Source organism: Rattus rattus, chromosome 2, assembly GCF_011064425.1.
Source record: "Rattus rattus isolate New Zealand chromosome 2, Rrattus_CSIRO_v1, whole genome shotgun sequence".
NCBI lineage: Eukaryota > Metazoa > Chordata > Mammalia > Rodentia > Muridae > Rattus > Rattus rattus.
The window spans coordinates 59,854,209-59,876,975 of NC_046155.1; the positions used below are offsets into that span (position 1 = coordinate 59,854,209).

At 49.4% G+C, this 22,767-nt stretch overlaps 2 protein-coding genes across 5 annotated transcripts in view; one reads left to right on the forward strand and one right to left on the reverse strand.

Moving 5' to 3' along the window:
- Positions 1-5,195, forward strand: part of Nrap (nebulin related anchoring protein) — a 75,906-nt gene extending 70,711 nt beyond the window's left edge. For 2 of the 3 annotated variants that reach the window (XM_032892265.1, XM_032892266.1), the window contains 4 exons: positions 962-1,069; positions 3,239-3,550; positions 4,232-4,363; positions 4,946-5,195. In XM_032892265.1, the coding sequence (XP_032748156.1) occupies positions 962-1,069; positions 3,239-3,550; positions 4,232-4,363; positions 4,946-5,050 (657 nt within the window). In that variant the 3' untranslated portion in view covers positions 5,051-5,195. The remainder of the gene's footprint in view (positions 1-961; positions 1,070-3,238; positions 3,551-4,231; positions 4,364-4,945) is intronic. The other variant, XM_032892267.1, reaches the window with a different exon arrangement.
- The window catches only part of Habp2 (hyaluronan binding protein 2), a 34,041-nt gene continuing 16,420 nt past the window's right edge, over positions 5,147-22,767 (reverse strand). Inside the window, exons 3-13 of one of the 2 annotated variants that reach the window (XM_032892268.1) lie at positions 18,938-19,048; positions 16,831-16,938; positions 15,491-15,607; positions 14,363-14,482; positions 13,771-13,942; positions 12,653-12,750; positions 11,456-11,711; positions 10,309-10,451; positions 8,922-9,056; positions 7,395-7,540; positions 5,149-5,766 (exon numbers count right to left, since the gene is read on the reverse strand). In XM_032892268.1, coding sequence (XP_032748159.1) covers positions 5,602-5,766; positions 7,395-7,540; positions 8,922-9,056; positions 10,309-10,451; positions 11,456-11,711; positions 12,653-12,750; positions 13,771-13,942; positions 14,363-14,482; positions 15,491-15,607; positions 16,831-16,938; positions 18,938-19,048 — 1,571 coding nt within the window. In that variant the 3' untranslated portion in view covers positions 5,149-5,601. Of the gene's footprint in view, positions 5,767-7,394; positions 7,541-8,921; positions 9,057-10,308; positions 10,452-11,455; positions 11,712-12,652; positions 12,751-13,770; positions 13,943-14,362; positions 14,483-15,490; positions 15,608-16,830; positions 16,939-18,937; positions 19,049-22,767 lie in introns of both variants that reach the window. The other variant, XM_032892269.1, reaches the window with a different exon arrangement.

Sequence of the window (22,767 nt, forward strand, 5' to 3'; positions counted from 1 at the left end):
TCTTCCAGTGCTAGGCCCGCAGTAAAAGTGGGCGGAGCACTTTGCTTTTCATCTGTCTGTCTTCCCTTGTTTAACTCCCCAAGTCTTTGCAGAACAGAGAGCAGGTCCTGACTTCCACTTCCAGGCAACAAAGGGAAGGCTCTCAAGGGGCCCTCGACCTGTTGCAGGTCTCAGGATGAGCGGGCAACCGTCACAGTCTGGGGCTGGCACTTTGTCATCTGCAGGGGCTTGGCTCTCCCGCTGTCCCATTTCTCTAAGGCTGAATAGGGGAGAGCATCCACTGGGGTCTCCTGAAAACTCCTTTCACGGAGGAATTGCCTTATCTTGGGAAGAAATAGCTACAGGAAGGCAAGAAGCGTTTGGCACCTCCCTAGGGGACACAGCTGTGTATCGGGCCTAAGAGAATGTGATTACAGACCCCACGGGGGTGTGGGTCAACTTGAAAAAGGGGGGAAAGATGAAGGAATAAGATAGGAACTGTGTGGGTCAGGTACCCTGTCAGGTTCTTGACAGCCCGTTTAATTCAGATGAAATTCTGACCTCCCTGCACAGCTCTGGAGTGCATGAGAGATATACCCTGCCTTCTAGTGGTGGGGTGAGGCATCACAGCTAGACTGAATCCCCAACCTCAGGGAGCTAGAGCCAACTGGTGGGTGAGAGGACCCAGAGAAGAGCACTTTCAGCGAGCTAGACCCCCAGACCACGACTCCTGAAGAGCAGAAACCCTTTATGGCCAGTCCCACCAATCCTAGAGTCAGGAAGTCCCCCTATCTCAGAAGGGCCGGTGGACTCAGATATCCCTGGGGCCTGATTCCTGCTGAGACCAGCTGAGACCAGCTGAGACCAGCTGAGACCAGCTGAGACCAGCTGAGACCAGCTGAGACCAGCTGAGACCAGCTGAGACCAAATGGCATGCAGGCAATGGTTGGTCCTCATTTAGGTGCCTTGTTCTCTCCACCAGAAAGTCTACAGAAATTCCTGGGAGAAGAACCGGGCTGGCGGCTATGACTTCAGGCTGGATGCTATCCCGTTCCAGACTGCACGGGCATCCAGGGATATTGCCAGTGATGTAAGACTCCAAATCCTGCCTGCAGATGATAAAAGCTCTCCCTAGTTATCCAAGTGTGCCGAAAGGCACAGGCAGACTCTCAGGCCACCAGATTGACTTTCTCCACACTAAAATGGAAACAGAATGTATATTTCAAAGGGGCGAGAACAAGGGCCTGGCTGTTAGGATTGTAGCCAGAAGTATGAGGTTGGGAAGGGTTTGTTTTGGTTTGGTTTTTTGGCAACTTTTTTTGGGAGAGGTACATAGCAGTTGGTGTGGCACACCAGGACGCCAATGAACCGGTGCTTCTGTGTCTGCTTAATCTGTAGCAACAAACCTCTTGTGAAGTCGCTTCTGTGCAAGCATGGGGACTTATGTTCAGACTCATAGATCATAGGTCATAAAGTCAGATGCGGTGGTTCGTGTCGGTAGCCCCAGGTGTGATCACTTGGATATGCACTAGGTAACGTCAGACTTTCTAACACTGCAGAAGGCCAAGAGTTGTCCTGTGTCCTCGACAGGTACATGGTGGCACACGCCCCCCAACTCACACACTCGAATTGACACATGTACACATACACACAAGATAAAATAAGAAGCATGACTGTGTAAAATGAACTAGATTCTTCGCTTTGAGCAATTTGAGAAGCATTACCTTTGGTCCCTGAATGTGGGGAGGTCAGAAGAAAGAATGACTGACTTCTATTCCTGTTGGAGTGGCACTTACAGCAGCCATGCTGGGTTACAGGTGCATCCTTCCACACCTGAGGTTACAGGTGCACACTACACACCTGAGGTTACAGGTGCAACCTTCCACACCTGAGGTTATAGATGCATCCCTCCACACCTGAGGTTACAGGTGCACACTACACACCTGAGGTTATAGATGCAACCTTCCACACCTGAGGTTACAGGTACACACTACACACCTGAGGTTACAGGTGCACACTACACACCTGAGGTTATAGATGCAACCTTCCACACCTGAGGTTACAGGTACACACTACACACCTGAGGTTACAGGTGCACACTACACACCTGAGGTTACAGGTGCACACTACACACCTGAGGTTACAGGTGCAACCTTCCACACCTGAGGTTACAGGTACACACTACACACCTGAGGTTACAGGTGCATACTACACACCTGAGGTTACAGGTGCACACTATACACCTGAGGTTACAGGTGCAACCTTCCACACCTGAGGTTATAGATGCAACCTTCCACACCTGAGGTTACAGGTGCAACCTTCCACACCTGAGGTTATAGATGCAACCTTCCACACCTGAGGTTACAGGTGCAACCTTCCACACTGAGGTTACAGGTGCATACTACACACCTGAGGTTATAGATGCATCCCTCCACACCTGAGGTTATAGGTGCACACTACACACCTGAGGTTATAGATGCATCCTTCCACACCTGAGGTTAGAGGTACACACTACACACCTGAGGTTACAGGTGCATACTACACACCTGAGGTTATAGATGCATCCTTCCACACCTGAGGTTACAGGTACACACTACACACCTGAGGTTACAGGTGCAACCTTCCACACCTGAGGTTACAGGTGCAACCTTCCATACCTGAGGTTACAGGTGTATACTACACACCTGAGGTTATAGATGCATCCTTCCACACCTGAGGTTACAGGTGCACACTACACACCTGAGGTTACAGGTGCAACCTTCCACACCTGAGGTTACAGGTGCAACCTTCCACACCTGAGGTTACAGGTGCATCCTTCCACACCTGAGGTTACAGACACATCCTTTCACACCTGAGGTTACAGACACATCCTTCCACACCTGAGGTTACAGGAGCACCCTAGCACATCCTAGGTTTCAGCTACATACTGTTATATCTGAGTTACAGGTATACACTACCACATTCTAGGTTACAGGTATACATAAAGGCATCATCAGTAGGTATGGATAACATTTCAGGCCCATATCATTGACCTCTCTCAACATTCGTGAGGTGGAAGTTTGCTCTTCTGTTTGGTCAGATGTTCAGAGAGGCTACATAGCTGTTCCAAGGCAGTACAGCTTGGAGCTGATTCCAAAGCTTACGCCCTTATCCACTGTTGAGCTTCCTGCTGAAGTCCTGGGGTCTGTCCTCTCTAGGGAGGCTGGCTTTGAAGGGGACGGACACCCCCCTCATCTCTCTCTGCTTCTCTGACTTGCAGTTCCGGTACAAAGAGGCATTTCTGAGGGACCGGGGCCTACAGATTGGGTATCGCAGCGTCAATGACGACCCAAGGATGAGGCATTTCCTCCGAGTCGGCAGGCTCCAGAGTGACAACGAGTACAGAAAGGACTTTGCCAAAGGCCGCTCCCAGTTCCACAGTCGTGCTGACCAACCTGGCTTCCTCCAGGCCAAGAGGAGCCAGCAACTGGCCAGCGACGTGCTCTACAGGCAGCCACTGCCCCAGCACACCAGCGACCCAGAAGAGCTGGGCCTGAAGCACGCCCGGAAGGCTCATCAGCTACAGAGTGATGTGAGTGGCCTCCTTATGCACCCTGTTGCATACTGGGGAGAGCAGGCTGAGAAGGCGTAATGACAGCCATTCCGGTTCTGCCACACCTGTAGCAAATGCCTTCTTGGGATTGGGTGGGGTGGCCCGTCTGGTCCCAGTGCTGCCATTTTAACAGACAAGGAACCCAAGCCAGGAGAAGTTAAGCAACCTAGAATCACACGGGAAATAAGCAGCAGACCCAGGGTATTTGATGCGATAGCCCAACTTCTTATTTTCCTTAATTAATTAATTGGCTCTGGGGATTGAGCCAAGGGCCTATTGCGTCTGAAAGCTCGGGTTCCTGGTGGCTCCGTTCTGCTAGTTCCATGGGGTCTTGATAATGACATAAGCCAGTTTTACGCTTTCCCTGATAAGCAACGGAAGCTCAGAGAGGGGAGGCAAGTTTTCCATGGACACACAGCACATTACTATGGGAACTTAGACTTGAGTCAGGTGTCCTCTGGGTGTTTTACTCCACTGGAGTTCCCACAGTTTCAATGGGAGGATTTCAGGAGTGCCAGATGCATAGCTCGGGTCTCTGTGCATCAGGTGACTGCTCTTTGTCCTGACTTTAATGACGTCAGCATGGCTGCCTTTTAAATCTCCCGGTGGTCAGAGCACCCAATCCCGCTGACTTCCCTCTTGCTTCTTCCTTCCCTCAAGGTCAAGTACAAATCTGACTTGAACCTGACTCGAGGTGTTGGCTGGACCCCTCCTGGCTCCTACAAAGTGGAAATGGCTCGTCGGGCTGCGGAACTGGCCAACAGGAGGGGCCTGGGGATCCAGGGGGCTTCTGTGAGTAACAAGCCACACGCTGCACCCTGCCTTGCCAGACCACGGGAGATACAAACTCATTGTTGCTTTTCAAAGTTTATTTTTGGCCAAAGGTCAGCTAGTTCTAAAGAACTGTGAGAGGCAGCTGAACAAGGCGCCTAATTTCATGGGTCTGAGATGACCAGGCGGATGACACATGGGTTAAACTTCCTGCAGGCTCCCTCTGAAGTCACGGCCATTAGTTCTGCAGAGTCAAACCTACCAGGACGACATCAATCCCGGGCCAGGGCAGCCCAGGCTGTGCTGACTGCTTGCTCGTTACGTTTGCCGAGAGGGTCAGGGACTTGCTGGCTCCAGCAGTCTACATTTTGAACCCTACTTTGTTCAGGAGAGAGACGCCACATCTAAATGAGAAGCAGGCTTTGCTTCTTTCTCATCTTTGCCTTGAGGGTCCTTTTTCTTGGGCAGGGTGGAAGAGAGGACAAGGGAGGGGAGGGGGATACGTTAGATGTTTGCCGGGCATCTTAGCACGGCTTGTGGGAGCAGCGAGGGGGTTTTCCTGTGAACTCAGGGAAGGGGGGGCTCTGTGTGTGGCTTCTGCAGGTGGAACCAGAGGCAGTGGAGCTTGGAGATCATCGGAGCAGGGGAGTGAACCCTGATGCCTCGGAGATCCTGCATATCAACAGGAAGAAGACTCTGCTGATGTGAGCCTCCTTGAGAAGGAAGCCGCCTTGAGGGCTGCTCACCAGGGGCCGCCTCCACAGCCTCAGTCTGGACGAGTGGTTAAAAAAATGGCACACCCTCTCCATTCCCACATCTGCCTTTATTAAAACAACGACTCTGAAAGCAAACAGAACTTGTGTTTTTTCTTGGGGGGGGCGGTTTCTCTCTGATGGCTGCATGGAGACTGCGGAAGACCCTGATGGTGTGGGCAGAAGAGTAACAGTCTCCTGTGCTACTGGACAGGGAGAAATCTCAGATCTGCAGGTCTCTATGGTGAAGAGCATCTCTGAATTCTGGTTTTCTCGAAGGCACACTTGTCAGAAGCGGGGCAGAGGTAATGTATTTCTTGTTGGTTCTCAGGGAGAGGAGGACAGAGTGGGCCTCGTGAGGTGGTGTAGTGTGCCAGTCTGCAAAGACCCAGGCTGGTCAACAATGTCTCTGTCTAAAGCATAGACCCAGGATATCCCTGGCTACACAGGAAGCACCCCTTGTTTAGTGCAGAAGAGGAGGTGCTTCGAGGCTCTGCAGACAGCACCTCAGAGGCCAGCCTCCTTGTGCATGGTGGTTTTTATCCAATTCAGGAACTTGGTGACTTGAGTGTAGACTCCAGGCTTCTTCCCACATTCCTGGCCCCAGCTTACGATCCCATAGACGTAGTAAGTTCCATCCTTCTCACAGGTTAGAGGGCCTCCCGAGTCACCCTAAAGGAAGAACAAAAGGGTTCAGCCTTGGGAACTAGATACAGACATATCCCAAACTGCCTCCAAGGGGAGGGTGGAACAAAGTTGCCTGCTAGCTACCCTGGGCTTCTCTGGAAACCAGCACCGAGGTTCTTCTCAAGTTTCCCATGATGCACAGCTCCAAAGGGAGAGAAGCTAATCCCAGTTTCAGTTCCTGAGTTTGGAAAAAGCTGGGAGCCCAGGGCTGCAATCACAGTGCTGTGGGCAAGTAGTGCTTCCTGACTCTCCCTTCTAGAATTTTCAGTTCCCGGGGTTCCTCAACTTCTTTCGGTAGCTGACCAAGGTGGGTGATGGTTTGTTTGGATGGACCCACCTATTGGGAGTCAGGCACAGACTTAGAAGTAGCCTATATCTTCAACCTACTGCCTCTTGCCCAGTGACCTGAGGCCTTGCTCTTTCTGCGGAGAGCTATGGAGAACCATAGAGGAATTGTGCTCCTGAGGGGAATCGTGGGGGTTCTTTCTGAAGTGTGTAGGCCAGGGCAGAGATGGGCAGGAGGGAAGCAAAGAGAAAACAGCCTGCTTAGTCACCACAGCTTATTCACCACGACCACCAGCTTTTATCACGTAACTTTGCTCTCCTAATCCTAGCCAATGCCTTGTGACCTTACAGTCGTTCACATTATAGGTAACTGAAGTTGGACACATCTTTTCAGGGATTGATTGAGGTCCTATAATACGAGACAGAGTCGGGCTTCAAAACCGTGGCTGCCGGCTTCCTTTCAGCACAGCCCTTGAATTACGTAGAAAACCAAGCGCACTGGGATCCTGGTGAACCTGCTTATCTTCCAAGAGCTCAGGGAAAACCACACCCACACGCTCTTCTCCATCCTGAGTATGTGGTTATCCATGGGCCCTTGGGGATCAAAACAGAGCCATGGTCTGTGGAGAGAGAAACTCCAGCTTCCTAAGCCAGACAGGCTCTGAGTTGACTGATTATCATTGGATCCATTCACAGGGAGGCTCTACCACAGCACAGGATCAGAGTGTGGCTATGCTGGGTTTTCGAGGACAGTTGGGCAGTGTGTAAGGACAAGCAGAAAGCCTAAACAGAGCCCATCCTGGAAGTCTAGGGACAATGTGTCCCGTGTGACACAAGGCCGGAGTTAAATGGGGTGTGGGCTTGGATTCGGGACAGGGATCTGAGGTCCCCTTAGCCTACAGTTGATGGAGTCACCACCTGCAGGAGCGCATTCGGATCTCCATAGACCTCAGCAGCTGAGGATGTGCTGTTATAAGAGCGGAGCAGAGCAGTAAAGGCCCTGGGTTGTTCTGATCTCTGTCCTATCTGTCGCTTAGTACTCTGCTGCTATTCACATTGGTAATGTCTACAGGCCTTTGTAATACGCGATGGTGACACCCACTTCACAGGATACTGGGAAAGTAAGACGAGACAAAGCAGCAACATGCGGTTACACTTATTATGCTGACCCACCTTGATGTAGGCTCAGATGGGCATGCCCACCTATATCTTAATACTGAAGCAGGTGGCCTGTTGACCCTGGTCCCCATCCCAGAACTGTCATAGGCCTTTCCGCTCACTGATCTTCAGTGAGCCTCTACCTCCAAGCACCATGTGGAGTTTCTGACCTGGCAGGTGTCCGATCCAGGCTTCTGCAGGTTCCCTGCACAGATCATACTGTCATCGATCGTGTGGTCATACAGTTGGCGGGAGTTGCACAAAGCGTTAGCAATCAGCTTGACTTTAGCATCCAGGAGCTGGCGGGAGCCTTCCCCTGTAGGACAGAAAACAGTCACTACCATGGAGACCGGAATGTACCCACCCTACTAGAAGTCACCATTAGCTCTCAGTTCAGGGAAAAGGGTGTTTTTATGGAGGATGGGGAGAAATGTCCCATTTACCAACACCAGAGCCAACCTTTCTGCATCCTCCCCTCCCCATGCTTGGGCACTTTCTAAGCCGTTCTGATCACAGTTGGGCAAATCATCTGCTCTGTTCTCTGCCTTTTTAACCCGTCCACGAATTCTGGAAAGTGGGGATGGCTCGTAACCACCTTTAAATTCCCTGTATCTACCAGAAGGGCCAACACATAGTAGGTTCTAGAAAAATGAATGGACGAATGCACGGATGGATGAGGATAGATGGACAGATGGACTCATGCATACATACACGAGTGGGCTGCATTGCCCCGATACATTAAACTATCTGCTTCCTAGAGAGATTTCCCCTTCTTAAAGATAATGAAATTGCTCAGAGTATCGTTGACTTTGAACATGTAATCTTAAGAGCTATTTGTGGAAAAATAAAAGCGTTCTAATCTGAGGCCCTTCCCAGCTGAGACATCACCACGCTGAGCAGACCCCATTGAGGAGAGCGAAAGTGGAGGGGCTTAGACAGGCTACAGCAAAGAGCCACAGGAACCTTCCTGGTTGACCTTGAGTCCAATTAGTCAGAGATTTTCTTCCCCTGAGCCTCTGGCAGATGTGTCCCATACATTCTATTTCTCTTTCTTTATGAAACTAAACCTCTTCGAAGTGATTTTTTATCCCCTGTCCGTTATTAAGGACACTACTAGTAAGAGGTGACGTATTTTGAGTGTTTGGTAAAAACTTGAAAATACTCTTATGGACTTCTTTGTATTCAAGATATACACATAATCCGGTGCACATAATTCAAGCCCCGCAGGTAAAAATGACAACTGAGAAAGTAAAATGGAGCGGCTTGAGAAACAACCCAGACTCTTCTGCAAGAAGGCTTGACATTGAAGAGGGGTCCAAAGCCAGTAGCTCACAACGGCATTATCTTTGCCCTTGAGCACCTGCCCGGCACCACAGGTGCCTACAGGTGCAACGTGCCCAGCGTCTCTGCAATCTCCTTAGAGAAGGGAAGTGGTCTTCCCTGGTGTGCAGCCAGTGCTTGAGAAAGGTCACATGTCTAGAACAGGAGGCCAGGGACCACTGTGGAGACCAGAGAGCTACAGGGCATGCCCCATAAAAATGGTTGCATTCAACTGGGACCTGAGCAACGAGGCAGATGCGTTCTCTGATGACGCATCTTCAATGTGTTTCAAGAGCAGGAGGGCAGATGCTGTTGGCCCTTTATTCTCTGGATGGTGCAGCTCTCCTGTGTGTATGGGGAGCATGAGGCAGACTCACCTGTTTCCGTTACGCCCCAGCCAGAGATGTGGCACTCAGTCCCAGAGGGAAAGGGGTCACTAGGCAAGCATACAGTCTTCACGTATTTGGATTCCAGAGCACAGTGACCGCCCACTGGCTTTAACTTGAGCAAAGCTGGATGAGAGACAGAAGGGGTGGGGAGGACTGGGTGTGATGTCATCCCTTGATCAGGGAATCATTGGCTTTGTGTTGCATTAGAAAGTGAGTTAGCAAGCCATATTACTCCTTCCACAACTGAGAAACGTTTTCATCCACATTTTGTGTTGTAAAACTTCCAGAGAGGGGCGACTCAACACAAAAAGAATATCAACAGTCAATGTAACTAATTGGATTCAAAATCATTCTTGATTCACTTTTCAAAAGCAGGCTGTGTGGGAGGGGCTATTGAAGAAGAGGAGGAAGAGGAGGAGGAAGAGGAGGAAGAGGAAGAAGAAGAGAAGGAGGAAGAGAAAGAGGAGAAGGGAGGCAGAGAGAGAGAAAGAGAACATGAAAGAGAGAAGACCCATAAAGTGACTGGGTCAGGGAACTACAGACTTGAACACTCAACAGCTGAAAACAGCACAGCCTCTGCACCCAAGCACATAGTAGGTGTCACACGAATGCACATGCACATTGTGTCACAACACAAGCACCTAATAGGTACCACACATGTGCACATGCACATTGTGTCACAACACATAGTCAGCTGGAAGCTGTGTAACAGCACCCCCATTTTATGGAACAGAAAACTAAGAGTGAGGAAGATAACCTGAACCCTAGCTATTAAGTGAGGGAGTTGGGATTCAAGGCCAGGTGCTTTCCATGATGTCATATTCTTCACATCTCTTCCCTTCCATGGAAAAGTTTCACGCAATTATCAACAGTGCTACTGTGATGGTTTGCATATGCTCAGCCCAGGGAGTGGCACTATTAGAAGGTGTGGCACTGTTGGAGTAGGTGTGTCACTGTGGGTATGAGCTTAAGACCCTCATCCTTGTTGCCTGGAAGCCAGTATTATGCTAGCACCCTTCAGTTGAAGATGTAGAACTTCTCCAGCACCATGCCTGCCTGGATGTCATGTTCCTGCCTTGATGATAATGGACTGAACCTCTGAACCTTTAAGCCAGCCCCAGTTAAAGGTTGTCCTTATAAGACTTGCCTTGGTCATGGTGTCTGTTCACAGCAGTAAAACCCTAACTAAGACACTCTCATATACTCCCAAGTCGTAACAAGCTTTGAAATAAATTATCTACAGTACAGGATCCCCGAGGGATAAAAAACAAACTTTTCCAGGGCACTTCCTAAAGTCAAACCCCAGATTCCTATCTGTGGAGAAATCCACCCAGGATAAGACCCAGAGGAGGAGGTGTGGGGGGACGATACTTGCCAATGTCATTGTGGGGAATCTCATCTCTTTCATTATACTGACTGTACTTCAGTATCTTCTCCACCCTGAAGGTCTGCTCGTGGGATTCGGTCTTTTTCAGGTCCTGGTCCCCCAGCACAACTTTCAGATGCTTCGTGCTTATGCTACAAGGTAAAATGATTTGCTGAGGAAATTGCCCTGGGATGTCAAAGGCAGGAGCTATGTGATTAGGAAGCCATTCGACCTTGGTAAAGTCATGTGACCTTGGTAAAGTCATGTGACCTTCAGCCTCAGCATCCTTATCGTGGTCCTTCGCTCCCTTACAAAAATCTGTTCGGGTTCCAGATAAGACAACGCAAGGGGACTTCTTCATCAGTGACCGGAGAGCACAGGCACACACTCACTTGACCTGGGAGATCTCTTTTCTCTCTGGGATTGGCTAGAAGTCAGCCATTGAAGGCCTGAGCAAATCTGCTGTAATTTGTGGGTAGGTGCTAATGTTCATGTGTCTAGCTCCTCTTGGAGACCACACTAGAACCCCAGAGGATCGGATAATTAGAAAATGTGCACACTGCATCTCAAGCCGGGGCTCATGAGACCAGACCTGACCATGAACTTAGAGATCTGGAAGGAAGAGGTGGTGATTTCTCAGCGCCCAGAAGTCACCAGAGGTACAGATGAGAATGCCTGACCCGGGGGTTCACTGGTAATAAGCCATTTTGCCCATTCAGGGTAGACTCAAGAGGCTCAGGAAGAAGACAGACCCGAGTTCAATTTCACTCACCGGCCTTCTTTCCATGGGACCTTAGTTAAGACTTTCCTAAAACCCAAGTCTCTTTCATAAAAAGAGAACAACTGTATGTCTTTCCCTCAGCATAAGTACTAAGTACTTGCTACATGGAAAGACCTCTGTACTGAAGGCATCAGGGATCTCACAGTTAACAAAACACACAAACCTTGCCCTCTCTTGGTAGTTAGCTATACATGTTAAACTTCAGAGAACAGCTGTGGTAAGCCACGGTAGCTACATCCACTCTCATTCAAGGCTCTGTTCTTTCCCCTCACGGCATTTAGCCCCAGGCCTGCCAAGGCTGGGTGGGTATCACTTGGTGGGAAGATGTCTGCATCCCAGTCACGTTGTTCTTCTCCCTTCCCCATGGGTACCTACTCGGTACAGTGGGCTGCAGTGAGCACCCAGCAGGGGTGAATCAGGGAACCCCCACAGAAGTGGCCTTGGGGCATGGAGGTGGTCAGCGGCAATGAGGTCTGCAGGGACACCTGCCACGGGTGCTTGCCCGCTGTGCTCTTAAAGCCCCCGTAGATGCGCTTGACCGCGTGTTCAGTCATCTCTGTCTTCCCGCAGGAGTCGAATCCTGGCAGCTCCACCACAGGTTCCTGAAGGCTGCCCACTGGGTTAGCAGCATCTGTAGGACACAAGAAGATAAGTCACATCAAACATGTTGTTTGGTGAGCGATTTGTTGGATGACTTAGGTAATATAAAGCGAGCTCATAGAACGGATGTGAAAGACATTGCTTTTACCTTCATAGTCTGAAGTGCATTACCCCTAGGACGTACAAGCATGTATGCAAAATATACAAACCCCTCATGGACATGCACACTATGTCATCATTAATGCACGTTTTTGAGCTTTGACTTTTAGTAGATTTGGGGGAGGTGCGAGGTTCACCCAGAAATTTGTGGTGAGCAGAGAGTGTAAGGGTTATATGGCTGTGACCTTGTTCTCTTCCTTGAGATTGTACAGAGGGAGATATAATGCCTGGTTCACGAGCTGTGGGGAGGTGCTTGTCAGAGAAAGGGATACCTGGGTCAGTTCTCAAAAGAACACTTTAAAAACAGGCAAAAGCAGCTATGAGATGGAACATCACAGAGAGGTACCCAAAGAACAGTGCCGCGCGTGAGAAACAGAGAATCCCTTTGGTCAGATAGGTCAGCATGCTCTTTCAGATGTGGGTGGAGAGGTGGGCCAGTGAGGATTGTCAGAAAGAACGAGAAGCTGGACTTCAGACTATAGCTCATCCCGAGAGTCCACAAGGGCCCAGCCAGTGCAGATCACTGTCTACCTGACACAGCCAGTGATCAGTAGCGCATGACAGCCATCACATATTGACCCATGCAGTGTCTGATTCTGAGGGTACTGACCTGGGGTTAGGACAGAAAGTTTTGGGTCTAACCTGAGATGATAGAAGTGTTGAGGTTAGCTCATTATCCTGAGGGATACAGAAGACTGAGAGGAGTGATATGGATGTTTGTGAAGTTTGGGTCAAGGGACATGGAGGGTGGGAGTGGTGAAGCACCAGGACCGCCCATCTCTTCCCCAGGCCCTTTGGGTAGCACAGACTCACCAGGCTCTGGACAGACCTCGACATTACAATACTCCCATTTCACCTTCTCACTGTTCACCTTAACGAAACACCACGGCTTGTGGTCTCCATCTGGGTTTCTAAAACACAAAATTAAAGTGACTGACCATCAAGGCTGGGAGGCCTTTGCATCACGGAAGCACCCTGAGTCAGAGGATACCCAGTTCCACACAGCCTGGGACTGTTCTTCACTGGAATCCCCCGACAGGTGAGCAAACCTCGGCATACAGAGCATACTTGAAGATTTTGGCAAAGTCTTAACCTCAGGAGGAGCATCCTGGGGACCAGAAAGTAGTGTCCAACCCTTGTGATGGACCATGGGAAACATGAAATATGAGAGTATCAAGGTTCCTACTGAAGATGTATTTAGGAAAGTGTGACAGACAGATAGACAGACATGGTGAGAGCTGGCCCCAACCTCTGAGTCCCAGGCATGAGAATCCTTTGGGAAGTAGTCAAAGGCTTTCTCCATGAGGATAGCCCCACAAGAAGGCAGCTCTCACTGAGCATTAGGGGAACAGAGGTAGGCTTTCGTGTGCAAGGAAGATACCTTTGCTCATGGGGCCAGTGCAAAGGCAAGCAGAAAACCCAACTTCCTGTAAGCAAAGTACCCAAGCCAGTGACCTTGGTTAGACTAAAGGTAGCTGGAGGAAACCAGGAGCGTTGTCTGGAGACAGAAGACTGGGGAAGTCTAGTCTGTTTGCTTCTCGGCCTCTCTCTCGATGGCAAGTGGACCCACATGACTACCTCTGCCACAGAACCACAGTCCTCATGTGGAAAGTAGTGTGTCATTTCTTGATTTTTGGTTGTCTTTTTTTTTTTTTTGCCTCATTTTTCTCTCTTTTTACACTTCCTGAGTATTTGCAAAACTCTGTGGTGCTGAACTCCCCCACCATCACCGTCCCACCCACTGACACATGTAGAACACATTAATAAGAAGTGAACTTCGATGTCACAAGACCCTGAGTTTGGGGAGGGAGGTTGTTGTTAGGTTGTCCTGAGTAGGATGACTTCCTGTTCAGAGAGGAGGCTACTGACTTGTGATGAGTTTCAAAAATCAAGCAACCAAGACGGGACCTACAGGAGGCTGTAATTTGTACCTGCAGAAGTTGTGATCTGCGATCCCATGGGTCTCGGCATCCTCCATAAACATGTTGTAATTCTCCTGCAAGAGGAGGTGGGAGTTCCAGTAAAGGCATGGGTTCTGGTTGATTGTCCTACTCACTTTGCCTCGGTAAGAGTAGCCATCACCGACATAACAGTCGTCCGGACCTCGGAGAGAGCAGGCCGCCTATGAGAACTGTCAGTCATGGACTCGTTTCCCTCAATTAGGGTTCGTGGGGATATCAGATGGGTCACAGATGGGCCTGGTCGTGCGCTATCTTTAGGTTTCATCCCAAAGCTCCAGAATGTTCCACATTCAACCCGAATTAAAGATATGAAATACTCTGGCTTGAGAAGGCAGATGCTTACAAAACGACAACGGGAGGTTGGAAGGGGCCCTGGGTGTGGTCTGGGCGGAGGGTTGGTTTGGCTACACCACAGGCCAGACCATCACTTTGTTGGCAGGGAGGAGTAGAGCTTGGGAAGCCATGTGCGTGGGAGACACTTGACCAGAAAAGGCATCAGAGGTCTCACTCGTCCCAGAGCCTTTGAAGATGTAGGAGTAGCGAAGACTCAGAAGACTCATACCTATTTCACAGAATCTCCCCTTATACTGCTCTGGACAGGCGCAGCTAAACCTGGACCTCCGTCTGTGTCGGGAACAGACCCCGCCATTCTGGCAGGGATTTGGTCTGCATACCGGAAGCACTGCGGACACAGAAAACGGGCCCGGAGGGCAGGTTAGGAGGATTACAGCACCCCCTAGTGGTGGAAGCCATCTGGAGTCATCCTCCATAGGGCATAGACAGATCACTGACACCCTGGCAAATGCCACAGAAAGCGTAGATCATCAGCACAAAGTCATATGGATGGAGGGAACGCAGCAGAACAAACAAACAAACAAAAGACAAAAACCAAGGAACCCCTGTCCCCAAATTGGGTCACAGAACCCTTACAGACTGATCTGGAAGTTTTCAGATAGTCTGATCTAGTCCCCGTTGAAGGAATCAGAGAAAGAACTGGAAGAGCTTGAAGGGCTGAGACCCCATATGTACAACAATGCCAAGCAACCAGAGCTTCCAGGGACTAAGCCACTACCTAAAGACTATACATGGACTGACCCTGGACTCTGACCTCATAGGTAGCAATGAATATCCTAGTAAGAGCACCAGTGGAAGGGGAAGCCCTGGGTCCTGCTAAGACTGAACCCCCAGTGAACTAGACTGTCCGGGGAGGGCGGCAATGGGGGGAGGTGGGGAGGGAACACCCATAAGGAAGGGGGGAGGAAGGGGATGTTTGCCGGAAACGGGAAAGGGAATAACACTCGAAATGTACATAAGAAATACTCAAGTTAATAATAAAAAAAAAAAAAAAAAAAAAAAAAAACTTTCTACCTTGAGAGCTATGTGACCACGGATGAGTTAACTTCTCTGAATTTCAGAGTCTTCATTTATGAGTTTCTTTCTCTCATAGACAACAGTAAATCTCTTGGGATGGTGTCCCTACTCATAGCAGTGAGAAAATGTGTTACTCCCCCCGCCCACAAAACCCATCTCAGGAAGAGGTCAGTGACTACTTCCTGGAGGAATCAACTTGCAAGGTGACCACATGCACGTTTGACTTCTACCCACATCCACACAGCAAGATGCAGACACCTTAGGCACAACGAGAGCAGAGAAAACATTGTGTGCAGAAGAATGTCTACCACTCACTCACCTTTGGAGCAGTCTGGTCCCGTGTAAGGGTATTTGCAGACACAGCGGTAGTAGGGAGGCGTCTGGGTAATGAGGCAATCGCCCTGGACACATGGGTTGTCCTTGCACTTGTTTTGGACTGTATGAGATACACAGAGAGGTGGAGAGCGAGGGTGGGACATTACTTGGGGCACATATTATCTGCTTAGCTTGACACTGGAGGCAGGGCAAGTTGACTGTAGCCATGTCTTTGTCCACAGTCCTGGAATGCCAAGCTGCTCTAGGACACGGATTCCTCTTGACCTTGGGTCCTGGCTGGGTTTTTTCCACATCTTAACATACACTCTGATAGCTGTTCACACCCCCATGTTCACACCTCCACATTCACACCCCCATGTTCCATGTCCACATTTTTATGTTCACACCTCCTCACTCACATGTCCACATTCACACCTACACGTTCACACCCCCGTGTTCCGTGTTCGAATTTTCATGTCCATACCTCCATGTTCACACCTCCACGTTCACACTTCCACGCTCACACCTCTGTGTTCCCACCTCTTATTGCGTATATTTGATTTTTCCAGTTTTGGTCATTCTCCCAAGGTGTGAGAAGAGGGGCGAACGGAAGGCCGTGTTCTCACTGATCTCAATGATCATCAGTGTTCTCGGCTGTGTCCCCAGTGATCCCAACCATTTCCCAAAAGACCCTAAGGGTCAAAATGGAAGGAATAAGTGGGAGGGGCATAAAGGCCAGAGGCCTCGATGAAGCCCTCTGCACTTATCACTACCTTTTGTCTTCTTTTACCCCAGAGGTGACCCTCAACTGGACAAACGCCAGCTCCTCACCCGTGTCTCTATTCTCACAATTACACAGCCCTACATGAGTTCTAAATGCAGACACCAGGAGGAGAGTAGGAGATAGAGCCCAGGAGTCACGGGGCTGCTCTAATTTCTGCTGACATCCTAACCGGCTGTGTGGTCAAGGGCAGGTCTGCAGCTCCTGTTCACCCTGTTCTCCAACTTGGCCTTATGTGCCCTGGGCTATTACTGTCATCACATGAGGATCACATTCCTAGTCTAAAAGCAAATTTCCCAGTTTCTCACCCTCTTTTGGCCTCAACAGTCTTCTCTGTAGAATGGAACCGTGAGCTCCGGGTCATAGTGTTAGGGGCAGGATACATGCAGATGCCACCTGTGACCACACAGAGCCTGCTATGATACCACCATGTCTGATCATAGCCTGTGCAATCATAACCTTTGCTCCAGGATCACCCAGTGGTTTTCCTATCAGCTCTGCATGGAGGCAGCAGGGCGTCACGGTCAACCCAGGGAACGAAGGAAGCAAAGCAGTGAGCTCACCCGTCTGACACCGGCTCCCCGAGAAGGGGGCCGGGCAGTTGCAACTGAAGGTATTCCCTCTGATGATACAGTCCCCGCCGTGTTCACAGGGGTTGGACTGGCATGGATCTAAGACACAAAGGCAAAAGTCAAGGTCAGAGAGGGGCAATCCAAAGAGAAGACCCACTTCTCACCTCACGTCGGCCACCTGCTCCAATCGGGAGATCAACAATAGAACTGTTGCTTGGACAAAGGCAAAAACTGTATCATCCTTCGAGATCAAGGGCAGCAGCAGTCACATGCCGGGGAGAGGAGCGCATGCCAGTAAGAGGGGAGGCAGGCAGACACAATTGTGACTGTGTCCCTCGGCCCCGCTTTGGACCCGGCTTTCTCATTGAGAAAGTCCCCTTCCTCTTGTGAGTGTTTTTCCCCTCCCACCTCGCCGGGAGTACATTGGGGTCTGTCTCTGATGCTGAAGGCATTTCACAAGCCTGAAGACCTCCTCTACTTCCAGTGCCCAGGGGCGGAGGTCAGGCAGAAGTGTGCAAAGCTAACCCACCCCTCATGAAACACAGGCTTTCTGAACATCAGGAAGGAAAAGCAAAGGAAAGAGGGTGACAGAGAATTGACAGCTCAGAGGAAATGACCCGGTGGCCTTCGTCTTTCTTCAACTCCTTGTTCAGTTAGATTTTGTCATATTTCATCTGTGCCTTTGGCTTTTTCATGGTCGTCTGAATGGATCCTCCCTTGGGGAATTCTTTGTCCTGCGCGCACACTCATTGTTCTTTGGTTCGGGAAGTAGGATCCCGGGGCCTGGCTCCTGTTTTGATGGTGTCTTCTGATGTTCCCCCTGTGCCCTGTATCTTGGCCCTGCCTTCCAGGCCACTTTGCAGTAAGGCAGCTTTTTAATGCCAGCTGCTAAGTGCTTCCCATGCCTTCCCCTGGCTCAGTCATGTGGCGCTGCCTGCCTCTAGCTTCATATTTTCCCTTTCTGTCCTAGTGTTCAGTCTAAGGAGCCAGAACCAAAACTAAGTGTGTGACTACATACACATGCAGACAGCCATACTAAGAACACACACACACACACACACACACACACACAAACACTCACAATGACATTCACACACAGAAACACACACAATGATACACACACACACACAAATACACTTGCAACTACACTCACCTATATACACATCCACGTTCACATATACACATGTATACACATACTAAGCACGCTCACACATATACACACATGTATGCACACAGCCATGGTCACAAATACAGATGTATATAGACATATACTTATACACACAATCATACACAAACACACAATATACCCATACACACAAACACACAAAACATACAAACAAATACACACAAACATTCATATAGCCACACTAACAACTGTATAAAGAGTCTGAAGAAAAAGCTGGGCAGAGGAGCAAATACTTATAATCCCAGCACCCAGGAGATAGAAGCAGGCAGAACCCCCAGGGGAGGGAAGGACTCCCTGTTCAGTCAGTGCAGTTTAATCAGGATAAATCCTGGCCAGTGAGAGATCCTGTCTCAAAAACTGAGGTAGATGTCCTGAATCGGGACATCAGGGTTTGCCTGCTGGGCTTTATATGCACCGGTGTGCACAAGCATCTAAACATACACACAGACTTACATACACACATGCATGAATGGGCATGCACACACAGATTACAGATAGCAAAAGGAGAAAGGAAAAGGACGAAGGCAGAAATCCAGACCTGTCAGGGCTGGAATGTAAACACTCAAAGGTAAGCTAAATCCTTTTCCATGGTTAGGACAGAGCTTGAGGACAAAGACACAGAGCTGATGTTATGCCTGACAATTCTTTGCAGTCTCCAGAGAGCTGGATGACGAGGCCTTGCCTCACTCCACGGCCTTGGACAAGTCTGCTCCTCTCTTGGTACTAGAGGTAGGGAGATGTTTCTAAGCACCTTCCCTGTTCTCGTAGGGCAGGACTCAATAGGGGGTAGATCCAGTCTACGAAGCTCTTCAGTACCTATTTAACCACACAGGCCTGAGAGGGGAGAGAAAGGCCCTGCACATGGCCACACGGAAGTCCAGCCACGCTCCCTCCCTCCGGATTGGCACCCACCATCGTCTTCATAGTACCAGTCGGGGTTCTCGGGGGAGGTCTTCGTGACACTGGCGTCTTTGTCTGGACTGGACTGCTCGTAACTGTAGTAATAGTCATCGGGGGTCCAATCTGCAGGGGCAGGAACAGGACAGAAGACACCCTAGTCATTAGGCCTAAGGAAGTCATCCTTGATCTAGGGGACCACCTCTTCCCTGAGAGCTCAAATTCTTTAAAGAGGAATTATATTTCTTTTCATCTCTCCCTGGCAACACAGGAAGAAGACAGGAGGGTCAGGCTTGGTGATGTGCAATTTGGGAGATGTTATCGTCCAACAAGGCAGTACTGGTATTTGAATGGTAGCACCTGGAGGAGACCAAGTCTCAACTTTGCACTAAGTGTGACCTTGTCTATGGCTATTTTACTTTCCAAGCTAAGTTTCTCAGCTCTCAACGGCAGGGAGAAACAGCCTGTGACCTCCAGGTCTTCACATGTCTACACAGGGTCTACCAGGGAGAGAGCACATGGTGACATCATAGTGAGCGACGTAGTACTTCCCAGTGAGACTTCATTAGTTATCTTATCTTGATGAATTCAAAGGCACTTGTCCCTTTCCTCTTGGGTTAAGCATCTCTCCGTTGTTCCTACAGGGCATTTAACAGCCAATCTTTACTGAACTTTTACTGGGCCTGTTCTAAATGTCTGCAGGCACCTTCTTATTTATCCACATAAAAATCAGGGAAGCTGGGGCAGGGATGTCGCTCAGTTGGTAGGACCTTTATACGCAGATCCCGGTTCTTCATGAGCAGGTGGAACACTGTAATCCCAAATGTCTTAGCTCCCTTCACTGTGCCAGCTATGAAATAAAGATACCCCAACAGATCCACTTAAGGAAGGGAGGGTTTATTTTGGATCACAGGTTAGGGGTACAGCCTCCCATGGTGGGGAAGTCAAGGTGCCAGGTGGCTGAAGCACTTGTCTCATCGGATTCGCAGTCAGGAAGAATAGAGGGATGAGTAGACATTAGCACTTGGCTTGCCTTCTCCATTTTAGACAGTCTAGGTCTGAAGCCAGCAAACGGTGAACTCCCCTCAGTGAACCCAGTCAACATATCCTCTCCTTACATTCATGTGCAGAGGGAAAAATACCCCCCCAAGTGTGCCTGGAGGCTGGTCTCCTAGATGAGTACAGAAGTTGTGCTGACAATTGGCACCATTGCATCGGAATCTACGAGGTAAAGGCCAAAAGGAATCAGGCGTTCAAGCCACCCCTGACTGTGGAAAGGGTGAGGCCAGGCTGGGATCGATGAGACCCTGTCTCAAAATAATCTGGAAAATGTATGCCCACTGGGCCTAACATTGTGGTATCTGAGGCCCATGGAGAACAGCAATGTGCCCAAGGTCCCATGGCTGATTCACAGCCAGATTTAAATTAAAGTTAGTCTCAGTACAACCACCGTGTCTCTCTAGTTCAACAGTGCTCAATTGCTTGAAATGGTTCTTTCTATTGCTTTAACTGGCTCCTTACACACACACACACACACACACACACACACACACACACACACACACACACACACACACACACAAGAGAACATAACCAATCATCCCCACTGAATGTCTAGCCTGCTGCTTAACAGCCCTCACTGTTCCTGGACCTTGGTTACCAATGGAGACAGAGTGCCGCGATGCCCAGAGATGGAAAATTCAGTTACATTGGACTTTGAGTCAAACGTGTGTGTGTGTGTGTGTGTGTGTGTGTGTGTGTGTGTGTGTGTGTGTGTGAACTTGAGCTCTTGGTTACATGGAGTCTCGGAAGATGCTGGAAGCCCTGTGGCTGGCGGAGCAAAGTTTAGAACAGGGAGAAAGTTGAGTTCATTTTGCCTTTTCCAGCTGATGAGGGGATGGCAAGTTGGCACAGGAAGCTGGGAGGAAGCGCTCCACCATCGAGACATATGATAATGAGGCAGGATTGAATGCAGACACTTGACTGGAAAGGCAACCCAGGCAGCGATGGTGAGGAGGATGGCTCTCTATCCGAGCCTGATTACCAAGCACACTGCCTCATGTGTCTTCCCAGCGTTCTGTAATAGTCTTTATATCTGTGGCTTCTGAAAAATCATCTTTGGGCACAGTGGCTGTTCTATATTTCTCATTAAAAGTGGAATTGTCTTTTTATTTCTTCTTTTGAATATGCCAACATTGGTTCCTTGGCCAGGTTTCGCCTCACTTATCTGAGTGCCAAGTCAAGACCCTCTTTGCTTGCTCATTAGTTTCCAGTGGCTGCTTCTCCCCCGCTATGAAAATGTCCCCAGAGAAGGCCACCTTTCCAGGGATGAGGCTCTAGGTTGAAGATAAGGCCACAGTCTTCCAGAAGCAATAAACTTTCCTTCCATAAACATAATAAAGTAGGAAAGGGGTGGGGGAGACGGGAATAGAAAACTGTTTTCCTGAGTTAGCTGCGAAAGATTCCAAACTGACATTTGAAGGAGACAGGGTTGATTGCCACGTTGATTTATCTCTGTCTCCACTGTCGGACTCGTTTTGCTTTTCTTACAGGTGTTTACAGATAAGAGTCTTTCGGGGGCTCACTGAACCCCTCTAATATAGTCCCACAAATTGGAGGGCAGATTGGCTAATCTTGACTGTGCTATTAAGGATTCCGGGGGTGGTGGTGCCTGGAGAGATGGCTCAGCGGTTAAGAGCATGGACTGCTCTTCCAGAAGTCCTGAGTTCAGTTCTCAGCAACCACATGGTGGCTCACAACCAACTCTAATGAGATCTGATGCCCTCTTCTGGTGTCTGAAGACAGCGACAGGGCACTTATATATGACAAAAAAGTAAGTGCATAAATACATAAATAAAAAGTGACCCTGGTCTTAGTTTTAAAGGAGGATTCCCACTCCACACCCCTTCTTTGTGGTTAGGGAGACGCTCCATTGCAAGGTGCTTTCTACACAAGCTTGAGACCCGAGTACAGATGTCTACCACGTATGTATGTAAGAAGACCATGGTGACATATGCCTATAATTTTAGTGCTTCCTGGGGTGGGGTCAGGGATGGGAGCTCTTGGGATCTCCCAGCTACTACTCTTCCTGAGTTGGTGAGATTTGTGTCCAGTGAAAGATTCTGTTAAAAAATAGCCGGCAAGTGAAAGATGCCCTCCATTAACTGCAGTCCTCTACATGTGTAGATACATGCAAACACATAAATGTGTGCATGCTTGTACACACAAGTACGTACACACACAAACATATAAAATCACACGAAGCACACACACCTACACATGCACACACCACCCACATGTACAAAACTCAAACACACAGGTCTGCACACGTGCACTTGCCACTCACACATTTAAAGAGCATGAAACAGAGGTGAGGGTCCCGGGGAGAGGTGGACTCAGCAAAGGCTCCAGATCACCAGGGAAGGAGAAGCCACTCAGTTAGGGGGCCGCACAAGGATGCTACCAAGGCCTCTCCATTCGGGCAGACCCCCTACCTCTACTGTAATGTTGACACTCCCTCTCACTGGATGTATGAACGTAAGAAGAACATGGTGACACATGTATGCACAGTATACAGTGAACCTACAGAGGATGACATGTTATGCCAGGTGGTGGGAGGCACTGTGGACCACAGAGTGTTATAAAGTTAGACCAACAAGAGTGGGATGTAGCCTTGTCCTAGAGGAGCCTCCAGTGTGAACCGTCTTGAGGAGACTGAGGGTGGTGTAGGGGAAGAGTGGGTGTGGCCACATGGAAGCCTGGCGTCTTCGCTTTCAGTACTGGATATTTGACTTGGTTTGAGCCAATCTGATGATATGAATGCCCCAATTCTCCAGCCTCCTGCC